This window comes from Mytilus edulis, chromosome 3, assembly GCF_963676685.1.
Source record: "Mytilus edulis chromosome 3, xbMytEdul2.2, whole genome shotgun sequence".
Taxonomy (NCBI): Eukaryota; Metazoa; Mollusca; class Bivalvia; order Mytilida; family Mytilidae; genus Mytilus; species Mytilus edulis.
The window spans coordinates 15,878,302-15,898,326 of record NC_092346.1 but is presented as its reverse complement, the minus strand read 5'-3'; the positions used below and the strand labels follow the sequence as shown (position 1 = coordinate 15,898,326).

The 20,025-nt window shown below is 32.0% G+C and overlaps 1 protein-coding gene and 2 long non-coding RNA genes across 4 annotated transcripts in view; 1 reads left to right on the top strand and 2 right to left on the bottom strand.

Annotated features, from left to right (window-relative positions):
* LOC139515894 (uncharacterized) overlaps positions 1 to 10,909 on the bottom strand; it is a 28,874-nt gene extending 17,965 nt beyond the window's left edge. The window contains exon 1 of one of the 2 annotated variants that reach the window (XR_011662865.1): positions 10,777 to 10,909. This is a non-coding gene — a long non-coding RNA (uncharacterized lncRNA). The remainder of the gene's footprint in view (positions 1 to 10,776) is intronic. The other variant, XR_011662866.1, reaches the window with a different exon arrangement.
* On the bottom strand, positions 6,883 to 9,771 carry LOC139515892 (uncharacterized protein KIAA1958-like). Its single transcript, XM_071305645.1, has 2 exons — positions 8,468 to 9,771; positions 6,883 to 7,911 (listed from the first exon to the last, which is right to left on the bottom strand). The coding sequence occupies exons 1-2, from the start codon at positions 9,543 to 9,545 to the stop codon at positions 7,361 to 7,363; spliced, it is 1,629 nt and encodes a 542-aa protein (XP_071161746.1). The 5' UTR covers positions 9,546 to 9,771; the 3' UTR covers positions 6,883 to 7,360.
* Positions 10,910 to 11,109: 200 nt separating the features above from the next.
* On the top strand, positions 11,110 to 18,753 carry LOC139515895 (uncharacterized). The gene is made up of 3 exons (XR_011662867.1): positions 11,110 to 11,239; positions 17,224 to 17,429; positions 18,440 to 18,753. It is a non-coding gene; the product is annotated as an uncharacterized lncRNA (long non-coding RNA).
* Positions 18,754 to 20,025: the final 1,272 nt, after the last annotated feature.

Here is a 20,025-nt window from a genome sequence, read left to right as displayed (position 1 = left end):
TGTCCTTATTATCTACAAAATTTCATGAAATTCTGTTGTGTGGATTCAGAGGAGTTGAGATGACAAACTGTTGCAGAAGTACATTGAAGCAAATAAGTTCAAAGGGGGCGTAACTCCTAGAAAAAAATTGAATCACAATTTCCCGTCGATATGCAGAACTACATTAGTATGTCCTTATTATCTGAAAAGGTTTCGTGAAATTCTGTTGTGTGGTTTGAGAGGAGTTGCGATGACAAACTGTTGCAGTAGTACATTAAAGTAAATAAGTTCAAAGGGGCGTAACACCTAGAAAAAAAATTGAATCGCAATTTCCCGTCAATATGCACAACTACATAGTATGTCCTTATTATCTGAAAAGGTTTCATGAAATTCTGATGCATGGTTTGAAAGGAGTTGTGATGACAAGAAACAGGACTGACAGACGGACAAACGGGTCAAAAACATTATACCCTCCGCAACTCGTTGCATGGGGTATAATTAACATTTCAATATTATAAATGAACACGAATAATAACAATATCATAATGTAAGGGGAAAATTTACACTTTCATTTAAGACAGAAACCGTCTAAAATTTACCAAAAAATCTAAAATTTTGAAGATTTCAGTAATTTAGCATTACTTAATGATGCTAGTACCTGATATATGCATTGTATTGTCAAAAACATCCTATATTTATTTAGCAGAAGCATGCTACTTTCCAATAAATAGCTTAAGGATTACATTTTCACAATTTTGTAAAACTGCTATATTATGGGGCCAAAAAGGGGTCTTACTGAATCTACTCCTTTGTAATGATAAATTTTAATACATGTACCCTCGAGCCTCCTTATTGTAACTTATAGTAGTTTCTGGTTTTATCATTGTTGAAGGCCATACAGTGACCTAAAGTTGTTAATTTCTAATGTAATTGTGTCTATTGTCTAGAGACTAGATTTGTCTCATTGGCAATCATACAGTATACCATATTTTCCTTTTAATTGTTGACTTAATATTCTGAATATTTCAACACCTATTCACATATTTTTAAACTAGAAATCAATGGTGGATCTAGAAATTTTCATAAGAGGGGGACCTTTTACTGCCTAAGAGGGGGTCCCTACTCGAGTCATTCCCTATACAATCAACTAAATTTTTCTAACAAAAGGTGTTGTCAGACCGGGCCCCCTGATTCTGCCTATCTAGAAACATAATAGTGAGTTGTCTCATTGGCAATCATACAGTGTACCACATTTTCTTTTTAATTTGTTGACTTAATATATTTCTTAATATTTTCAACACCTATTCACATATTTTTTAAACTAGAAAACAATGGCGGATCTAGAAATTTTCATAAGAGGGGGCCCATAGACTGCCTAAGAGGGGTCCCCACTTCAGTCTTTTCCCCTTACATTATGATATTGTAAAGTCAATTGTAAAATACGGGTATAGATTTGAAAATCTTACAACTGAATTCAGTCTACTGAAAGATGCTTATAAATGCAGCCAAGAGCTTCACAAATCTAACATAACTTCTTCTGCCAGTTCTCATTTGCTAGTAGAAAAAGTTTTTGAAATTAAACAAGAAGTAAAACATTTCGGACAATATAAATTTTTGAACATATCTAGCAAATTAATTCACACTAAATATATTAGCAATTGGTATGCTAGCCAAAATAAAGCTTCTGATGGAAAACTGTATAATAATGTGAAATTTAAGCTACGGTCATGCTTCAATGATTCCCTATATATAAACAGTGGCGGATCCGAAAATTTTCATAAGTGGGGGCCCACTGACTGACCTAAGAGGGGGCCGCTCCAGTCACGCTTCAGTGATTTCCTATATAAGCAACCAAATTATTCCAAAAAAAGGGGGGGGGGGGGTTGAAGGCCCCCTCCTAAATGATAAATCCGCCTCTGATAAACCAATTTTTTCCCACGAAAGGGGGGGGGGCCAAGGATCTGACTATGCATTGGGAACATGTGTACATGTATTAAATATACTGTTCCCAGCTGACACCTTATATGTATAGGAAGTGCCCCCTCCCGAGATTCCTGTTTATTCAATTCAATATTTTATTGGAAAGAGCTCAATAGAGGCGTGATCCAAATACAGATAATTAATAATATTAAAACAACACACAAATGAAATAAAGATTCATGGAACAAGTCAAGCCAATTCTATGTATACAAATACATTATAAACTGATATTGATACCATAGACTTATATTTCAGTATTATTCTAGATTTTCATATATTTACTTAAAACACACAATATAAGATATTTATATATATATATGTATATGGACAAACTACTGTCAAGGATTATTATCTGATGAAACGGTATGGTGGTCTCTCAAATCAAGAGCTTCTTCAATATACATACAAATAGATTTTAATTCCTTTTCAGACATAGGATTTAACATTTTGGTAAAATTTTCATCCAAATTATTTAAATTTATATCATTAATTTTATATTTAGATCTAATTTTGTTATATTGCAGACATTCAATCAAGAAATGAATCTCATTTTCAATTTTTCCTGTGCAAAATTTACAAAATCTCTCATTAGATGGTATTATTGGTCTTGCATACCTCCCAGTTATTCTATTGCTAATGAGTGTGCATTATTCTTAATTTAGTGAGTTTTTTTCAATTAACCCTTTCCTCCATTGAATTTTTTTTTTTGCATACTTGATTCGCATAGGATTTTTTTGATAAAATGCTGAACATATGCTTTAAAGTATTAAGGCATTGCGAAAAACAACTATTTCATCAAATAAATTTGAGTCGGATATATATATATTCCTATGATAATCCTTTTCATAATGGATACCAATTTTATTAAGTCAACTGCAGACACTTTGTAGTCAAAGTGTTTCAACTGAGGTACTACATAGGCGTCAAAAGGCGTCATTATTGAGTAAGGGGGGTGGCGTCAAAAGGCGTCATCATGGAGGAAAGGGTTAAAGGTATTTAGGAATATTAAAATTTAAATATTCTTGTTGTTTAAATTTTACTAAAAAATAAAAGTTTACCACAGTGTCCATCTTTTATTTTAGAAAGTTCAAATATAATTTTATTTTTGTAGAAATCTTCTAGTTTCTGTTTGAAATTACTACATTGTGTACTACATTTTGTATTACAATGCTTTTTAAATGGTATTGCAATACATGTATATTTCATTAATTCAGATAGTTTATAAGACCATGAATTTTCTCTATTTGTGAGAGTTTTGTCCACTTCAAAAGCAGCCTTGAAAATTTCATGCGGACCACCAGACTGTTCACCAATATTACTGAGACGCTCATAATATTTATACATAAGTTGATAACATTTAATGCTAATGGGTAAAGTGCCCAATTCACACCGCACTGCTAGATTGGAAGACTTTCCATGAACCACAAGTATGTTTTTAAATATGGAGTTTTGTGTTTTGTCTAATTTACTTTTGTCTATAAATGCTTCAAAATTTGGTTTGAATTCTGATAACCATACTTCTGATCCATAAGTTAAAATAGGAGTTATCATTGAATTAAAAAGCTGGAGATAAGTCTTAACAGACAAATTTTCACTATATGGAAGTTTTGACTTCAATGCAAAATATGCTGTTTTAGCTTTATCTGAGAGGCTTGACACTGCTTGTATACATTTTCCAGAGCTATGAAAATCAACTCCTAAACTTGTATTTATAACAATCAACAATTTCAATTGCATTAGAACTGTAATAAAAGTAAACGTTTTTTTAATTTACTTTTAGTTTTAGAGAAAATTATAATTTTCGTTTTCTTAAGGTTCAAGTCCAGTTTCCATTCAGTACTATGTTTTTGTAAAGAATCAAGAGAGTTTTGGAGACCATCTGCATATTCCGATATCAATAACAAATCATCAGCATACAATAAATGGTTCACTTTTTGACCATTTAAAGGAGTAGGTAAGGTCTGATTTCGGCCTAAATTTTCAAGTTCATCTAACGAAAGATTTTAGACACTTTTTAAACACTCAAGTGTCTATTTCAATTGATTCAATTAGTTTATAGGAAAGATTAACTGATTACGTCATTAAAAACGCTCCAATTCAAGCTTAAATATGAAAAATCTATCAAATATGTCAAAAATAGTCACTTTTCAGATGGTTTTTGTCTAAAATGAAAGTGGCCGCATCCGTGTTCATCCTCAACTTTTATATATAATATGTGTTATCATCAAATACAACTTACAGTTCAATATTATGGATGAACACGAATGCGACCACTTCCATTTAAGACGGAAACCGTTTAAAATTTAACTTAAATGATCAAATTGTGAAGATTTCAGTAAATTAGCATGACTTGATGATGCTAGTACCCAATTTATGTGCGTTGTATTGTCAAAAACAGCCCATATTTATGTAGCAAAAGCATTCTACTTTTCGATAAATATCTTAACGATTACATATTCACAACTTTCTAAAACTGCTATATTTTGGGGCCAAAAAGGGGTCTTAATGAACCTACTCCTTTACTGCACTAGTTTAGTTTGTATCTAAGTATTTTTCTATGTCATCAACAAATATATTACTGTAAATTCAGAAATTATTGCGTGCATTTATTATTGTGATTTTGTCATTTTAGACTTAAATGCGATTTTAATTATAATGATTTTGAGAAAAATCCTGTTTAATTCATATCAATGATTTCAAAATGCGAGTTAAAATTATTGCATTTACAAGTCTGTCACATTTTTCGCAATAATCAAAACCTCCCAATAATTTCTGAATTTACAGTAAATAAAGTTGGACTTAAACTGTCACCTTGTTTGACACCCTGATTATCAAGAAAAGGCTTGGTAAACATATTTTGATATTTACATGAATATAAGGTATTAGAGTACATGTCATGCAGTATATGATAAAATTTGCCTTGTATTTCTTTATTTTGTAATTTTAAGAACAGAGCTGATCTCCAGACACTGTCAAAAGCCTTTTTAAAATCTACAAAACACACATATAGTTTCTTTTTAAATTTAAACAAATATTTGTTTATTATTGTTTTTAAAATAAAGACATGATCTACAGTTCTGTAATTTTTTTCTAAAACCACCTTGATTTGAAAATAATAAATTATGTGTTTCAAGAAAATCACTAAGTCGTTTTTGTAAAATGGATGTAAAGACTTTACCAAGACAGCTTGTTATGCTTATACCTCTATAGTTCCCACAATCAGATGGGTCACCAGATTTATAAATTGATGTCAATAGAGAAATGTTCCAAATTTTGGGGAATTTTTCTGAGTTAAGTATCTTATTAAAAAGTTTTGTCAAAAGTAAAACTAGAGTGTTTGACCACACCTTTAGAAATTCATTAATTATCAAATCAGGACCTCCAGATTTTCCCTTTTTTAACTTCTTAATACAGTCTTTGATTTCTTTACGTGTAATAGGGACATTAAGGGATGTATTAGAAAAGTTGTGATTTTTGTTCTCTATATTTTGATTTGTATCAGTTGTATCATCATTACTTGAAGCAAGCAAATTTCTATAGTGAATCTCCCATTCTTTGGCAGAAATAGCAGGCTCACAATTATTATTCTTTTTTTTGTAATTATTAATGCTTCCCCAAAATTTTTTGGTGTTCTTTGGGTTTATCTCATTTATTTGTTTTATTAAGGAATGAAAAAAATCCTTTTTTAATTTATTTTTTCAATTTATTGTACTCTCTTTTACAGTTGCAATAAGTCAATCATAATTAGGGGCTTTACCTAATTTATTTCCAAGGGAACACACTTCTTTTCTAAGGAGTAAGCAATCATTTGACATCCATACTTTTTTTAGGTTTTTCTTTTTTTTGTGTGTCTTTGCAATATGGATTTTTAAAAATTGCTTTAGGGAGCTACCATTTGATTTTTATGGGGGGGGGGGGGGGGGGGGGGGGGGGGGGGGGGGCTAGGATGAAATTTGAAAAAAAGGCAGGACAGGATTTTGAGTTAAAAAAAAAGGCAGGATGAGAACTTGGCAAAAAAAAATAAAAAAAATGGCAGGATGACAGTTATTGTAAAAAAGTCAGGATAAGCTAAGAAATAAAAAAGTCAGGATAAGCTAAGAAATAAAAAAGGCAGGACCAAATAGACTGAAAAATAAAAAGACAGGACAGAGATTACAACTAAAAAAAAAAGGCAGGACAAAATTTTTTATTCTAGCCCCCCCCCCCCCCCCCCCCCATAAAAATCAAATGGTAGCTCCATTTAGCTACCATTTGATTTTTAGGGGGGGGCTAGGATGTAAATTTTGTCCTGCCTTTTTTAAGCTGTAATCTCTGTCCTGCTTTTTTATTTTTCACTGTGTTCGGTCCTGCCAGAGACATATAATACATTGTATCCTTTGTATGTCTCTGGTCCTGCCTTTTTTTTTTTAGTTTATCCTGACTTTTTTACCAAAATTGTCTTATTTTTTTTTGCAAGTGTGTCATCCTGCCTTTTTTTTAACTCAAAACTCCTGTCCTGCCTATTTTTTCTAATTTTATTCTAGCCCCCCCCCCCCTCCCTAAAAATCAAATGGATAGCTCCTTTAAAAGAAGGCACTGGCTACGGTTACATGGAAATGTAACAATAATAAAAATATTATTGTTACATTGGAGACTAATTGCCGGAATGCAAAGTTGGGTGAGGAACCGCTTAATGACAAATGTAACAATAATTACTGAGGCTACGGTTACATTACGTTATTGTTACATGAAAAACAGCAATGTACGCTAGATTGATTAAAATTAAATCTTCTATAGTTGTATTGCTTCATTCTTTCATATGTACTAAACAATACTTGTAATTTAATACTGATGAATTATTTATAATAAATATTACTAAGTTATTCAACAAGTGGTGTACAACTTGAATAGTTTTACTACGTATTGTAACATAAATTGGATGTTTTCCTTTGATGTTTTAATGAAATAATTTGCTTAAAAAGTGTGTCGAGGGAAAACCATGGTATAATATATGCAAATTTATGTTGTACCATACTTGCTAATTAAATATGCAGCTCAACTAGAATCCAAAGGAATAAAGGCGGAGCTTAGCTATGGTACAACATATTCATGTTCATGTTATTCCATGGCTGAAGCTCCACCCCATTTTTTGAAAGATATCCGCCTCTGAAATATTTTGGAAACAGAAAAAAAAGTGAAAGGTCATGAACATTTATTTGTTTCATTTGTAACACAAAACAATAAGTCAATTGTAACACAACACATCGCAAGAAACATGTTTTAAACTCAAAACAAAAATTGCTTTTCACTAGCTCCCGTAAGTTGAAAAAAGATTCGAAAAGTTCCTTCTTTCAGTTTTGAAAAAAATAATAAAAAATTGTTCCATTGCGAAAATTGCAATTAACTTTCTTTTAACAAATGTTTAAGTGAAAGAAAAATTGCAGTTGTTAAAATTTACAGTTCCACTTGTGTTAGTAATATCATTCAAACATTTTAGGCGCGTTGAAATGTCACGACAATTTGCGGAATTTTCAGTGTTGACTGGTTCCAGTTTTGTACACTTGAAAGGTGGCTCCTCAACTTCCAATTCATTATGGGTAACAGAAACTGTATCAATACTTGGTGGATTTAACACAGAAGACACTTTTTGCTCTATTTCATCAGTTTTTGATTTGTATGCCCTTACAGCTGACGACCTGTGTCCAGTACGATCCATTATTGTTTGTTCATCTAATCCTGCTTTGTACAATGCTGTTGCGCACGTCCTCTTCCCAGAATGATTTGTGTAATTTCCAGTTAAGCCCGCTTTTTGACACATCTCTTTCATTAACCCTTCTAGTTTATTTACACCAAGCGGCTGCTTTCCATACCGGATTGTATTTCCGACCATAGCCAAAGGTTTTCGATAAAAGCATCCATCATTACCAAGCATGTTGAGATATGTCTCAAAAATGTTGTACATACACCTAGGTCCTGAAAATGAATTATAAAACTAAAAATAATACAAATATTGTATATATGGCGATTTTAAGAAATAATCAGTTACCGTAGGTAAACTTAGTACATGTATAACGAAGGGGTACCTCGATTTGCACAATTTCGAAAAGTGATAAAAATATACATCTTCATTAAAAGCAGTTACATTGTCTTTTATTTATGAGTATTTTGCAATTTGAGAGTTAAACTATAAAACCAGGTTTAATCCACCATTTTCTACATACAAAAATTCCTGTATCAAGTCTTGAATATGACAGAAGTGTTCGATTCGGTTGATTTTGTCACTTTAAATACGGTAACGGGCTTTGCGCTTTACATTTTCAATTTTAAAACTTACGGTGGATGGGAGATAACTCTTGTAAAGAATGCAGTTTTTCGTCAGTCGTGATAGACAGAGCAAACACAAAAAATCGTAAAAAACATGAATTTGTTAGTGATCAAATAGATGGAACTTCACTGTACGCTTCTCACGCTCCCTAATTACTATTTTACAGTACGATATCTTGATTATTAACAATAAAACAAAACTTACCGTCATTAGAATAATGTTTTATATCCTTGTTGCTAATTTTCATATGAGCCAGACCACCGTTGAAAGTTTTGTTGTTACGGCCAATAAATCTAATGTATTTCCCCTTTCCGTCTTCTCCAAGTTCAAACTGAGAACATTGCAAATTCCTATGTTCATCCCTACCCCTCAAGCCAAACATTTTACAGGCATAATAAAAAACAGTATACTGAAGTGTTGTTGAATTTGATTGTCCAAAAACACCAGATGACCACAACATTTCCTCATCTTCCTCCGATATTGCGTCGGCCTTTTTTTGTTTAGTCCCCAGTCCTTTCGCCAGCAAATATTTCATTCTTGCATCAAGCACTTTGCGAAATTGTGCAAATGTGCCGTCTTTTTCATCAAAGAAGTTAACATGAAATAATTTGTTGTCCTTGCAATGTCTCATTAAACCACAGACGATGTAATACAACGACTTCGGAGGATATTCGTCTCCCGTTTTTTTTCGAGCCTCCAAAACAAATCTCTGTAGCCAATAATCCATCGTATTAACATCCATTGCTAACAAATCTGTTATTTCAACACCGTTTTGTCTTCTAGCTGCCCGCCATTCATTAAACACTTTTATAGCCCACTTTGTGTTCTTTTGTGTATTCGGGTTGGTTTGCGAAGTTATTAGTTTATCGATCTCGTCAGCAGAAACACATGTAGGAAAACGATTAATCCCTGTGTTCATGGGGTTTTCGACTCCGCTGGTATTTGGTTCCCGGGCCAAATAACCAAGTTCAAATGTTCCCAAGTCAAAATTTTCTTCGCCCTCAACATCGTATACGTTCATTGCTTGTGAAATTGTCAAATTGACATCCATTATATTAGCTGCCTGAGAAATAGCCAGATCGTCAAAATAGTCAGCCTCAATCTCTTGAGAACAGACTGCCAACTTGATATCATCTTCGATTTCGGTCGCGACTTCAGATAATTGAATATCTTCCTCTATTTCGGCCGCAATTTGTGATAAATGAACATCGTCTTCCATTTCAGCTGCCATTATAATGAGTTCGCTTTCCTCAAAATCCAATAAATCGGGAAGTTCTGCCATTTTTTTTCTCTTTCTGCAAATTGTGCGGCGGGCTTTCTAAATGAAACACGCAGATTATACACGAGGCGCAAAAGTGACTTGCGCGAGCTTACTTTTCATTGGATAAAACTGTAACGTGACCAATTTCCAATATTAGTTCAAGGTCTTCAAAGCTGTCAATCATTTTATTTATATTACAAATTTTATATACCATGTGTTTTACTCATTAACATATTTAAACAAACTCATCCTTCGGATTCGTTTGTTTAAATATGTTAACTCGTAAGAACCATGGTATATATAGTACATAATGGTTTTGATGTTCTTAAAGATACTACTCAAGATTAGGAGTGTGACTGTCAAAGGCGAAAAATATAATTCAATGGTTTCACTTTTTAAAGTATTTAACTGCACACCTACTCTTATTACTGTCATTATACTTTGGACCAATTTTGTTTATGGGGAAAAAAATAAAACTTGGGATGCGTTTTAAACGAAACTGAAACAATATCAAGACATACATTTCATACAGCTTTATAACTTGACGCAAATTGATAATCAAAAGCAAAGTGTGCTCACTGTAACTTAAATACTAAGAAATTTTGTATGTACACGTATCCGTGGAGGACGTAAAATCGTTCATCAAAAATGTGTCGGACTTTAAAAACAACTTACTGGATTTGTAGAAATTGTCATTGTAGATAAAAAAAATTACTGTAAATAAATTGTATGTTATAAATGTATGTAATAAATGTCTTCAACTTTTATTATTTAGTACATATTACTAGTCCCATCGTACATTGCTTTTTTTTCATGTAACAATAACGCAATGTAACCGTAGCCTCAATAATTATTGTTACATTCGTAATAAAACCGGTCCTTACCCCACTAGGCATTCCGGCATTTAGTCTCCAATGTAACAATAATATTTTTATTATTGTTACATTTCCATGTAACCGTAGCCAGTGCCTTAAAAGAAACTGATTTTTTTTGCAGCTCAAAAGTTTATTAGTCACAAATCAATGGAAAACAATTATCTGGCCATAATCGGCGAACATTTCAACAAACTTCCCCATATTAATTCAAATAATTTACATTCTTAACATGACGGCTTAATATATATTTATCAGGCCGAACGTTCCCGGAATCTTCCGTTGAGACCCCCCCCCCCTTTTTTTTCCAAACGGGTATTTTAATGCGTGTTTCCTTAATGGCAGTTTTGAAAGAGAAATAATAGTAAGTGACTTTGTACCGAGAAAATTTAAGTTTTATGCATTTTACGTATCAGATCTTATCAACACATCTTCATCTTCATCCTCAAGTTTCGTTTGCTCTGTCTTTACCACGGTCTCCTTTCGTACAGAAAAGTTAGGGCATATTACTACACGCATATTTATTATCAAAGTCGCAACATCCCTAGAAAGATCAATAAAATACAAACGTGTATTGATATCATGGTTTGTTCTACAAAGAACGATGAAATGTCTTGTCATTCTAAATCAAATTAAAACTCGACAGCGGACTATTTTTATGTGCATTTAGAACATTGTTGACAGATTGCGATTCGTGCTCGCGTCGTCTGTCAAAGATGGTTTGCAAATTTTTCATACTAGAAGCAAGGAGATTGAAAATTATTCACAGGAAAAACAGTTTGTTTTGAGGCAAACAAAATCAACATTCAATTAAATAAAAAAGAGAGTTAAGGAATTTACGTGGTAAGATTTTAATAGAACAAGCGAAAAAAGGATCTGAAAATGCATTTATGAGGGGGAGGACAGGGGGGTACTCTTTTTCCTTCTCTCACCCCTCTTCTCCTTTCTCCTACCCCTCTTCTCCTTATTTTATTTTTTTTTAATTTACCGGAAAAAAGAGATATTTTATTTTTTCATATTTTATTTTTTTCTCCAACTTCTCCTTTTTCCCAACCTTCCTCTCCTTTCTCCTATCCCCCTTTCTCCCACCCCTTTCTCCTACCTCCTTTCTCCATGTCTCCCTTATCCCTGTCCTCCCCCTCATTTATATCTGATACTGATCATAACTCATGAATAAAAATGGTATCTGGTCTCAGTTGGGCCAGCGACATATATACATGTACATATATATGTCTCTGTTTGGGCTGCTGTGTCACTCAGTAGTCCAAATAATTATGACGTCTGGCAAGGCTATTTTAATTTTTTTCTTGGACGCCTTCCTACAACTGTGTCAGGATTTGACTGTCAAAGTGATACAAAACTCTAGAATTCTTTTGTATATACAAATACACCGTGACAGTAGCTAATCAAGAAATTAATAAAAGGGGGAACGTCTAGTGCCTGTGGTCCTAGTGTAACAGTAGTCCAAATAATTATGACGTCTGGCAAGGCTATTTTTATTTTTTTTATGGGACGCCTTGCCAGACGTCATAATTAGTTGGAATAGTGTAACAGTAAATTTGGTCAGGTTGTAAAATTTGTTCTCCAGACTTTTTTTCCTAGTTACATGTAATTAAGTCCATGTCCATGATTTTACTAGGAATTAATGTCCCAGGACAAATGTTTCTAGGAAAATCAGTCCATAGCTAGTAATTTATGTTTGTAACTTGTTTTCCTAGGAAAATATGTCACAAGACTTGTTTTTCTAATAGTTTTTTTGTATCATAAAATATATTTAAAATAGACGATTTTTTTTTATAGATAAGATTGGAAAATAGAAGAATTTTTTTTCCAATAAAAATTAAGAATATTTCATTAATAACCTAATTATTAAAAACATAAATATTCAGTTTCCTTTGCTTATAACATTTTTGATAATAAAAGACATGGACATTTTTAGTCCAAATAATTATGACGTCTTGATAGGCTATTATATCTTTTTTCTTTGACGCCTTACTTCGTCAAATTATGACGTCTTGTAAGTTGAAAGGCTTTTAGATTTTTTTTCTTTGACGCCTTACTTTGTTCGTCGAAGTAAGGCTTCAAAGACAAAAAATATAATAGCCTTTCAAGCTGTCATAATTATTTGGACTAGGACATTTTTACCTAGGAGTTCAATACTAATGACATGGACATGATTTCTAGGAAAATATGACATGGACATGATTTCCTAGGAAAGTTAGTCTGGAGACAAATTTTATTTACAGCTAATTTCCTAATGCATGTAATGCAAAACTTTGGTTGGCTTGCCTTCTTTGTTTGTATAATTGTTTATACAAGCTTTGTTAATAAGATTGACATGATGGTCATCTTTATATAATATATATATATAGGCATAGTTTAACCTGTATATTTAATATTTGAATTTAATTGGATATTATCCTAATGAGTGTACAATTTAAATACAAAGCAAGCAAGCTAACTTAAGTCTTGCTCTACATGCTTTAGGAAATTAGCTGTAACAGATTGATACACAACTCTTTCGTTTTGTCAACAATGTTAAAACATATTACATTCATATTCACTTTTAAAAATTAAAGGCATAGACATTTAAACCTAGGACTTCTAATGACATGGACATGACTTTGTGGGAAAATTAATAGTCTGGGGACATAAATTTTATCAAAAATTTAACTATGTGACTCTTAAACATTACTAAACCATAAGATTTAAATTTGCAAATGCAAGTAATTGAATCTTTTATAGGATTTTATAGGACATGATTACCTAGGAAAATTTGTCTGGGGACATATATAACTAATATCGGACTGAATATATATACTAGTAAATTCTGTAACCATGGACTTTTTATACTATATAGTAATATTTGTCCGTCCTGACATATTTTACCAGGACAAATTTATCACTCACACTTGTACTTGTTCGCCCTGGATCAATTTGCTCTGATTTTTTTTTTGTACTCCAGATGCATAATGTTAATTATTTGAACATTACATGTTAAAGTTTGTTGAAAAATTTGCTGAATTTTTGTATTGCCACAACCAATTTATTATCTATTTGCTTAGTCACTGTCATGATAGTAGCTAGAACACTGGAGTACAATGTATTAATTTATCTTCATTGGTATTTTTTAACAAAATAATTTGTTTTTTAATACAAGTCTCAGAATATATACAAAATGTAATTTTAAACGAACTTGTAAATCCTTGTATTAAATTCCTGTTTTCGTGATTTACAGTTCGTACATCCATGACATCATTGTTTTTATTAATTCCAAGCTGACTACTATCTTATAAATCAAAACAAAAAGTTTTTTTTTTTTATTATTGATCCATCAAAAGACAATTATCACAAAAATCAGTGAGAATAATTTACATGTTATTGAACAATTACCTTTCCTATAAACTTTTAAATATTTATGTTTTTTTTATAAATTTTAAGCTATACAATTCTTACTTGCATCTCTGAAATGTGCTTCTATGTGGTTTTGTTAGCAATTTCTGTACAGGTCTGCTAAAGGCTCAAATTGACATTTCACCCAATTTCACCATTTTCCCGCCAAAATTTGGGTTTTAAGGCAAAATTTTTATTTTTCCTTATTGGTGACCCTTGTATTTGCCAGGGACGCATACATGTATATAAGTCCTTGTATTTGCTTAATATTTGAAGCTATATTTCAGCTTTGTACATTACAGATTTGGACCAGGTCACACCTGAGGTGTCACAGACAGTTTTTATTTGATATCCCATAAAAATATGTCAGCACCTCTATTTTCATTTTATTGAAAATGGTCCCTTTAACATGCTTGTACCTATTTTGAAAGTAAAATTTTGAGCTTAAATGGTCTGGAACCCCTATTTTTTTCGACAAATTTGAGGTACTCTTTGTAAAGATTAAAATAATACGGCATTCTGATAGAGACTTTGAATAAGTCTGAGCCATCTTAACTGTGTAAAATCAAAAGAAGCAGCACGAAATAAAGTTAAAACGAATATGAGTCCCCTGTATTATATTTTAAACACCGCTTTTTTGATGATCAAGTAATTCCTAAATGAATACTGGAAAATGCTCTCCGAACATAAAATTTGCATCAAATAATAAAAAGCTTCATTTTAATCAACATAGAAATATGTTTCGAATTTGATGATTTATTGGGTATATATGATATTGCCTTCACTCAGTTATAAACTAGAAAAAAGTAATGTTTAGCTCACCTAGCCCAAAGGGCCTAGTGAGCTTTTCCCATCACTTTGCATCCGGCGTTGTTACCTTTACAAAAATCTTCTAGAACTCTGAAACTACTGGGCCAAATTAAACCAAACTTGGCCACAATTATCATTGTAGTATCTTGTTTAAAAAATATGTCAGATGACCCGGCCAACCAGCCAAGATGGCCGCCATGGCTAAAAATAGAACATAGGGGTAAAATACAGTTTTTGGCTTATAACTCAAAAACCAAAGCATTTAGAACATATATCTGACAAGGGTATAATTGGTATAATTGTTTAACAGGTGAAGATCTATCTGACCTGAAATTTTCAGATGAATCAGACAACCCATTGTTGGGTTGCTGCCCCTGAATTAGTAATTTTAAGGAAATTTTGCTGTTTTTGGTTTTTATCTTTAATATTATTATAGATAGAGATAAACTGTAAACAGCAATAATGTTCAGCAAAGAAAGATTTACAAATAAGTCAACATGACCGAAATGGTCAACAAGGTCAAATAATCCCCTATGGAGTTATTGTCCTTTATAGTCAATTTTTAACAATTTTCATAAAATTTGTAAATTTTTACTAACATTTTCCACTAAAACTACTGGGTCAAGTTTAATATATATAGAGATAATTTTAAGCAGCAAGAATGTTCAGTAAAGTAAGATGTACAAACACATCACCATCACCTAAACACAATTTTGTCATGAATCCATCTGCTTCCTTTGTTTAATATTCACATACATGTAGACCAAGGTGAGCGACACAGGTTCTTTAGAGCCTCTAGTTTAAAGTCTAGAATACCTTTTTATACAACCCTAAAATTTTTGCAATCATATAATTATATTGGTATCACATCGTCTTTGTGGTCAGCTGAGCATCGTTCAAAGACGGATGGTTTCCAGATAATAACTTTAGTATAAGTTAATCATGTTAATAGAAATGAATAGAATTTTAACACAATGTTTAAAACAACAAAAGGAAGCTTGGGATTGATATTGGGGGTTATGGTCCCTAAGGTTTAGGATAAGGGGACCAAAACGAGCATTTATCTAGTTTCAGGACAATAAGTTGTGTATAAGTATTTCAATTCCTCTGAAATTGTACCACAATGTTAAATATTATAAGATTTGAAGAAGGTTGGAATTTATTTTTAGGGTTATGGGGCAAACAGTCAAGAATGATGGGCCAAACACAAGCATTTTTGTAGTTTTAAGTTAATGACTTGTGTAAAAGTGTATGATCTTTCTGAAATTATACCCCAATGCTCTATACTACTATGGGATGGTTAGGATTGGCTGAGGGTATAGATAAAACCATTTATGAATAAGGGGCAAAAAAGATGAAAAACAATTATTTTTCTGGTTAAAGGATAGTCAAGACAATTTGAAAGCTGTGTAAGGGAGGTAATCCAAAAGTTATATTTGAATTATTTCACACAACTTTTAAGGTGGTACCTAACACTACAGGGAGATAACTCTGTAAAGTCTGCTAAACGTTTTAATTACGTTGTGTTGTTAAAGGGATATTAAGCTTTTCAATGATCAAAATGAGTGTTTGTCAAACTGCTATATAACCAGTGTAATTTTTCTGATAAAACGGTTGGTTCAAAAAAATTTAAATTTTTATATTTTTGTCAAAGGGTCAAAGTAAATACTTTGTCAAAATTTTAAGAAAATTAAACGAGCCAAATTAATTTTAGTTCAAGTGTTGGGTACCACCTTAAAGATGTGATTTTGAAATTTACCAACATATATATAACTTCGGTATTAATAAAATCCATTGGAAATTTGCCAATAACTTAAGTTTAATTAAAAAAAATGCCAATAGTTTTAGCATAAGTAAATATAAATCTTTGAAGTTTGAAACCACAAAAAGGAAGGTTTGGATTGATTTGGGGGTTAATTTATGGTCCCTTTGGTGTAGGAAAAAGGGGTATAAAAGGGGCCCAAATAATCAATTTTCTATTGTCCAGACAATAATTTGTAGAACAGTTTATAGAATTGCCTGAAGTTTCCACACCACAAAACTCCAAAGGATAGTTAGGGTTGGAATATTGGAGTTATGACTCAATCTGTTTATGAATTAGGAGCAACAAAAGGGGAAAAACAAGGGTTTCCTGGTTAATGGACAATTACTTTAGATTTGTTTCTTTTTGTTGGTGCCTTTTTTTGCTAGTTCTTTTATGAATTTGTATGCTCTACCTACAATAGTAGAGAAGCATTATGTTTTCTAGTCTGTGCGTCCTTTCGTCTGTTTGTTTGTCTGTCCATCCATTCTTCCCACTTCAGGTTAATGTTTTTGGTCAAGATAGTTTTTGATGAAGCTGAAGTCCAATCAACTTGAAACTTACTACAAATGTTCCTTATGACATGATCTTTCTTATTTTAAAACAAACAAAATTAAAGACTTTTGACCCCATTTTTATGGTTCACTGAACATAGAAATTAAAAGTGTTCCCTCAGTTTCAGGTTAAAGTTTTTTTAGTCAAGGTAGTTTTTGATGAAGTTAAAGTCCAATCAATTTGAAACTTAGTACACATTTATCATTAATTAAGCTGATTGTGTCGTTTCATATTAATTAAAATTTATTTACCTAATTTATAATTTCAGCTTTTCCATGCATTGTAAGATTTCCAGAATATAGAACATGTAGTTCCTGATAAAAAAAAACACCAAAAGATTGCTACGATAAAACTGCTGTAACTATTTTTAATACAGAATGCATCAAGATGGTGGTATGCTACATATATAATATTGATACTATGACAGATGAGAACAGAAACTGAAGACATAACCAAATGCTGAAGTCAGCAAAGGTATGATTATAACTGTTACTGATGTTTGAAGAAGTGTGTCATTATAGCATCTACAAATATTTCAATCAAACATGGTTCAGTACTTCAGACTAGTTTTAATTTAAAAGAATTAAATGGCTACTAACATCCATTGCTAATTAATTACAGCTTATTTTAAAACCTCCTGTTAAAAATAAGAGGGGTGAAATATACCATAGCAACATTCAAACTCATAAATCGAAAATAAACTGACAACGCCATGGCTTAAAATGAAAAAGACAAACAGACAATTAATAGTACACTAGAAACAACATTAAAAACTAAAAACTGAGCCACACAAACCCCACCAAAAACTGGGGTTGATCTCAGGGTCTCCTGAAGGGTAAGCAGATCCTGCTCCACATGTGGCACCCTTCGTGTTGCACATGTTATTACAAACTTGGTATATAGTCTATTTCGGTAGGTCACATTCATGAAAAGGAAAGGGGATTGTAGGTACGAAGTAAGAAACATCCGATATCATCTGTGAAATGGTTTATCCATAATGGTCAACCAACTGTGATGATTGGGTAACCTGTATTATATTCAGGGGTGAATCCAGACATTTCTAAAGGGGGGGTTCAAACTATATGTCTCCATTCAAGTGCATTGATCGTCTCAAAAAAAGGGGGGTTTCAACCACCGGAACCCTCCCCTTGGATCCACCACTGATATTTGAGAAATTGCCACAATACATTTTGTTGATATCAAATTAAAGTTGAGAAGCTACGGTAATCTATATATGTTTATCTACTTTTCATTGTCTACTCTCACCTTGATTAGTAAATAAATAAAAATCATGTTGGAAGAAAAATTTAGTCATGTGTATATGTTTTAGGAACTAATTGTGGTATATTCTTCAGATTGAAACATGCAACAGAAAGTTCAATCATGACCATAAAGCAGGCAAGACATTTCTGAATTCAGTATGTACAATCTTGTAAAAATATGTCAAACTATGTCAAAGCATATTTTTTGTTTTGTTTTTTCAGATTAAGATATAAGGAGTAGATATTTTCCTGAAGATCTCATTTATGTCTCGAATGTGAAGGGAACAGAAGCTATCATGATGATTCTTTAAAGAAAAGATACAGAAACACAAGCTCCTGTAGACACTTATGAAAAAGAAGATGTTTTTGCAATGAATATGTGTGAATGTGATAAATTATGGCAAATCAACATGGTCAATTAACAACAATATGTTCTACAAATTTCCTAGATTTATAAGTTTCATAACATTTAGTTGAGGCAAACTGAAGTTAGATAACGAAAAAAATTGCAAATAAATATTGTTATTAAATACTCAGTTTTAGATATTTTTATTTTGATATTAAAAAATATACTGTATTAGATAAAAACTAGTTATACATTTAAAAAATTAGTATTAAACCCTCATGTCTCCCTGCATTAGAAGTTGCATAATTTAGCATTTACAGATGAAATATAATTATGAGTAAAGTTCAACATGTGAAATAGTCTGACTGGATATGACAGAACATCAAAAGAAATGACGAAAAATTACACATCTTATCAAAATAGTACTACTAGAAACCAAAAGCTACTTGCAATTTTCACTGGTTTTAATTGAGATCAGTAACAGTCTGACAAGGAAAGAATTTAATGAACATGATTATGATGCCTCTTGATAAATATAAAAACATATTGACTGTAAAATAATTACCAGTTACCAATTATATCTGTTGTTTACAAAATTTGTTATTTGGAAATATCTGTTGAATGTTTTGAAATTAAAATGTGTTAACTGAAATGATTAAAGAATTGAAGTCTTTAAATGATACAAAAGCAAGGATACATTGAATGATTGCAATTGAGACAACTACTAGCCTTGCATAGTAGGGCACTGATGTAAACAAGTACAGTTCACCTGAAGTCTTCAACAATGAGCAAAAGCCTGAATTTAAAGATCGTTATACATGGGCTTATTAAGTCCCAAGATAATGGTATCTACATCCTTTGCTTTCAAATTTTTGTTAGTATGTTTCTGATGAAGGTTAATTAAAATAAGCCCAGCACACTTAATTTGTGAACTGTTTAATTTCAAAAGAGAAAGCTAATAGACAAATTTAAGCAAATAACAAAAAAAGGAAATCCATTTAATATGGCAGACAGCAACCAAACACAACCAGTGGACATAATGAACATGTTTTTGAATGCTCAGACTGCAATAATAACATTAGACACAAAAACATCTTATATAATGCTGGATTACACAAAAGTGTTTAAATCATCTGCTCTTCTCTGGTGTTTAAAAATTGTACAGATTTGGTGTCACAATATCTCAGTAGCATGGATTAGAATCCCGGCATGGGAAGAACAAAAAATTTGTGAAAGCAAATTTACAGATCTTACATTGATGATTTGACGACTAAATGCATGTACATGTACAATATATACAAAAAGTTAGCTGCTATCGAGACAAAGGCAAAAATCATAGTGCAACAAAACATGTTTATTACAGATATAATAACAACAAACTAAAATAACACTTACCACTACTAAATGATTAGGAACTTTCAGGAACTAATTGCAGCTACTGTCCAGGTTATGTTAAACAAAT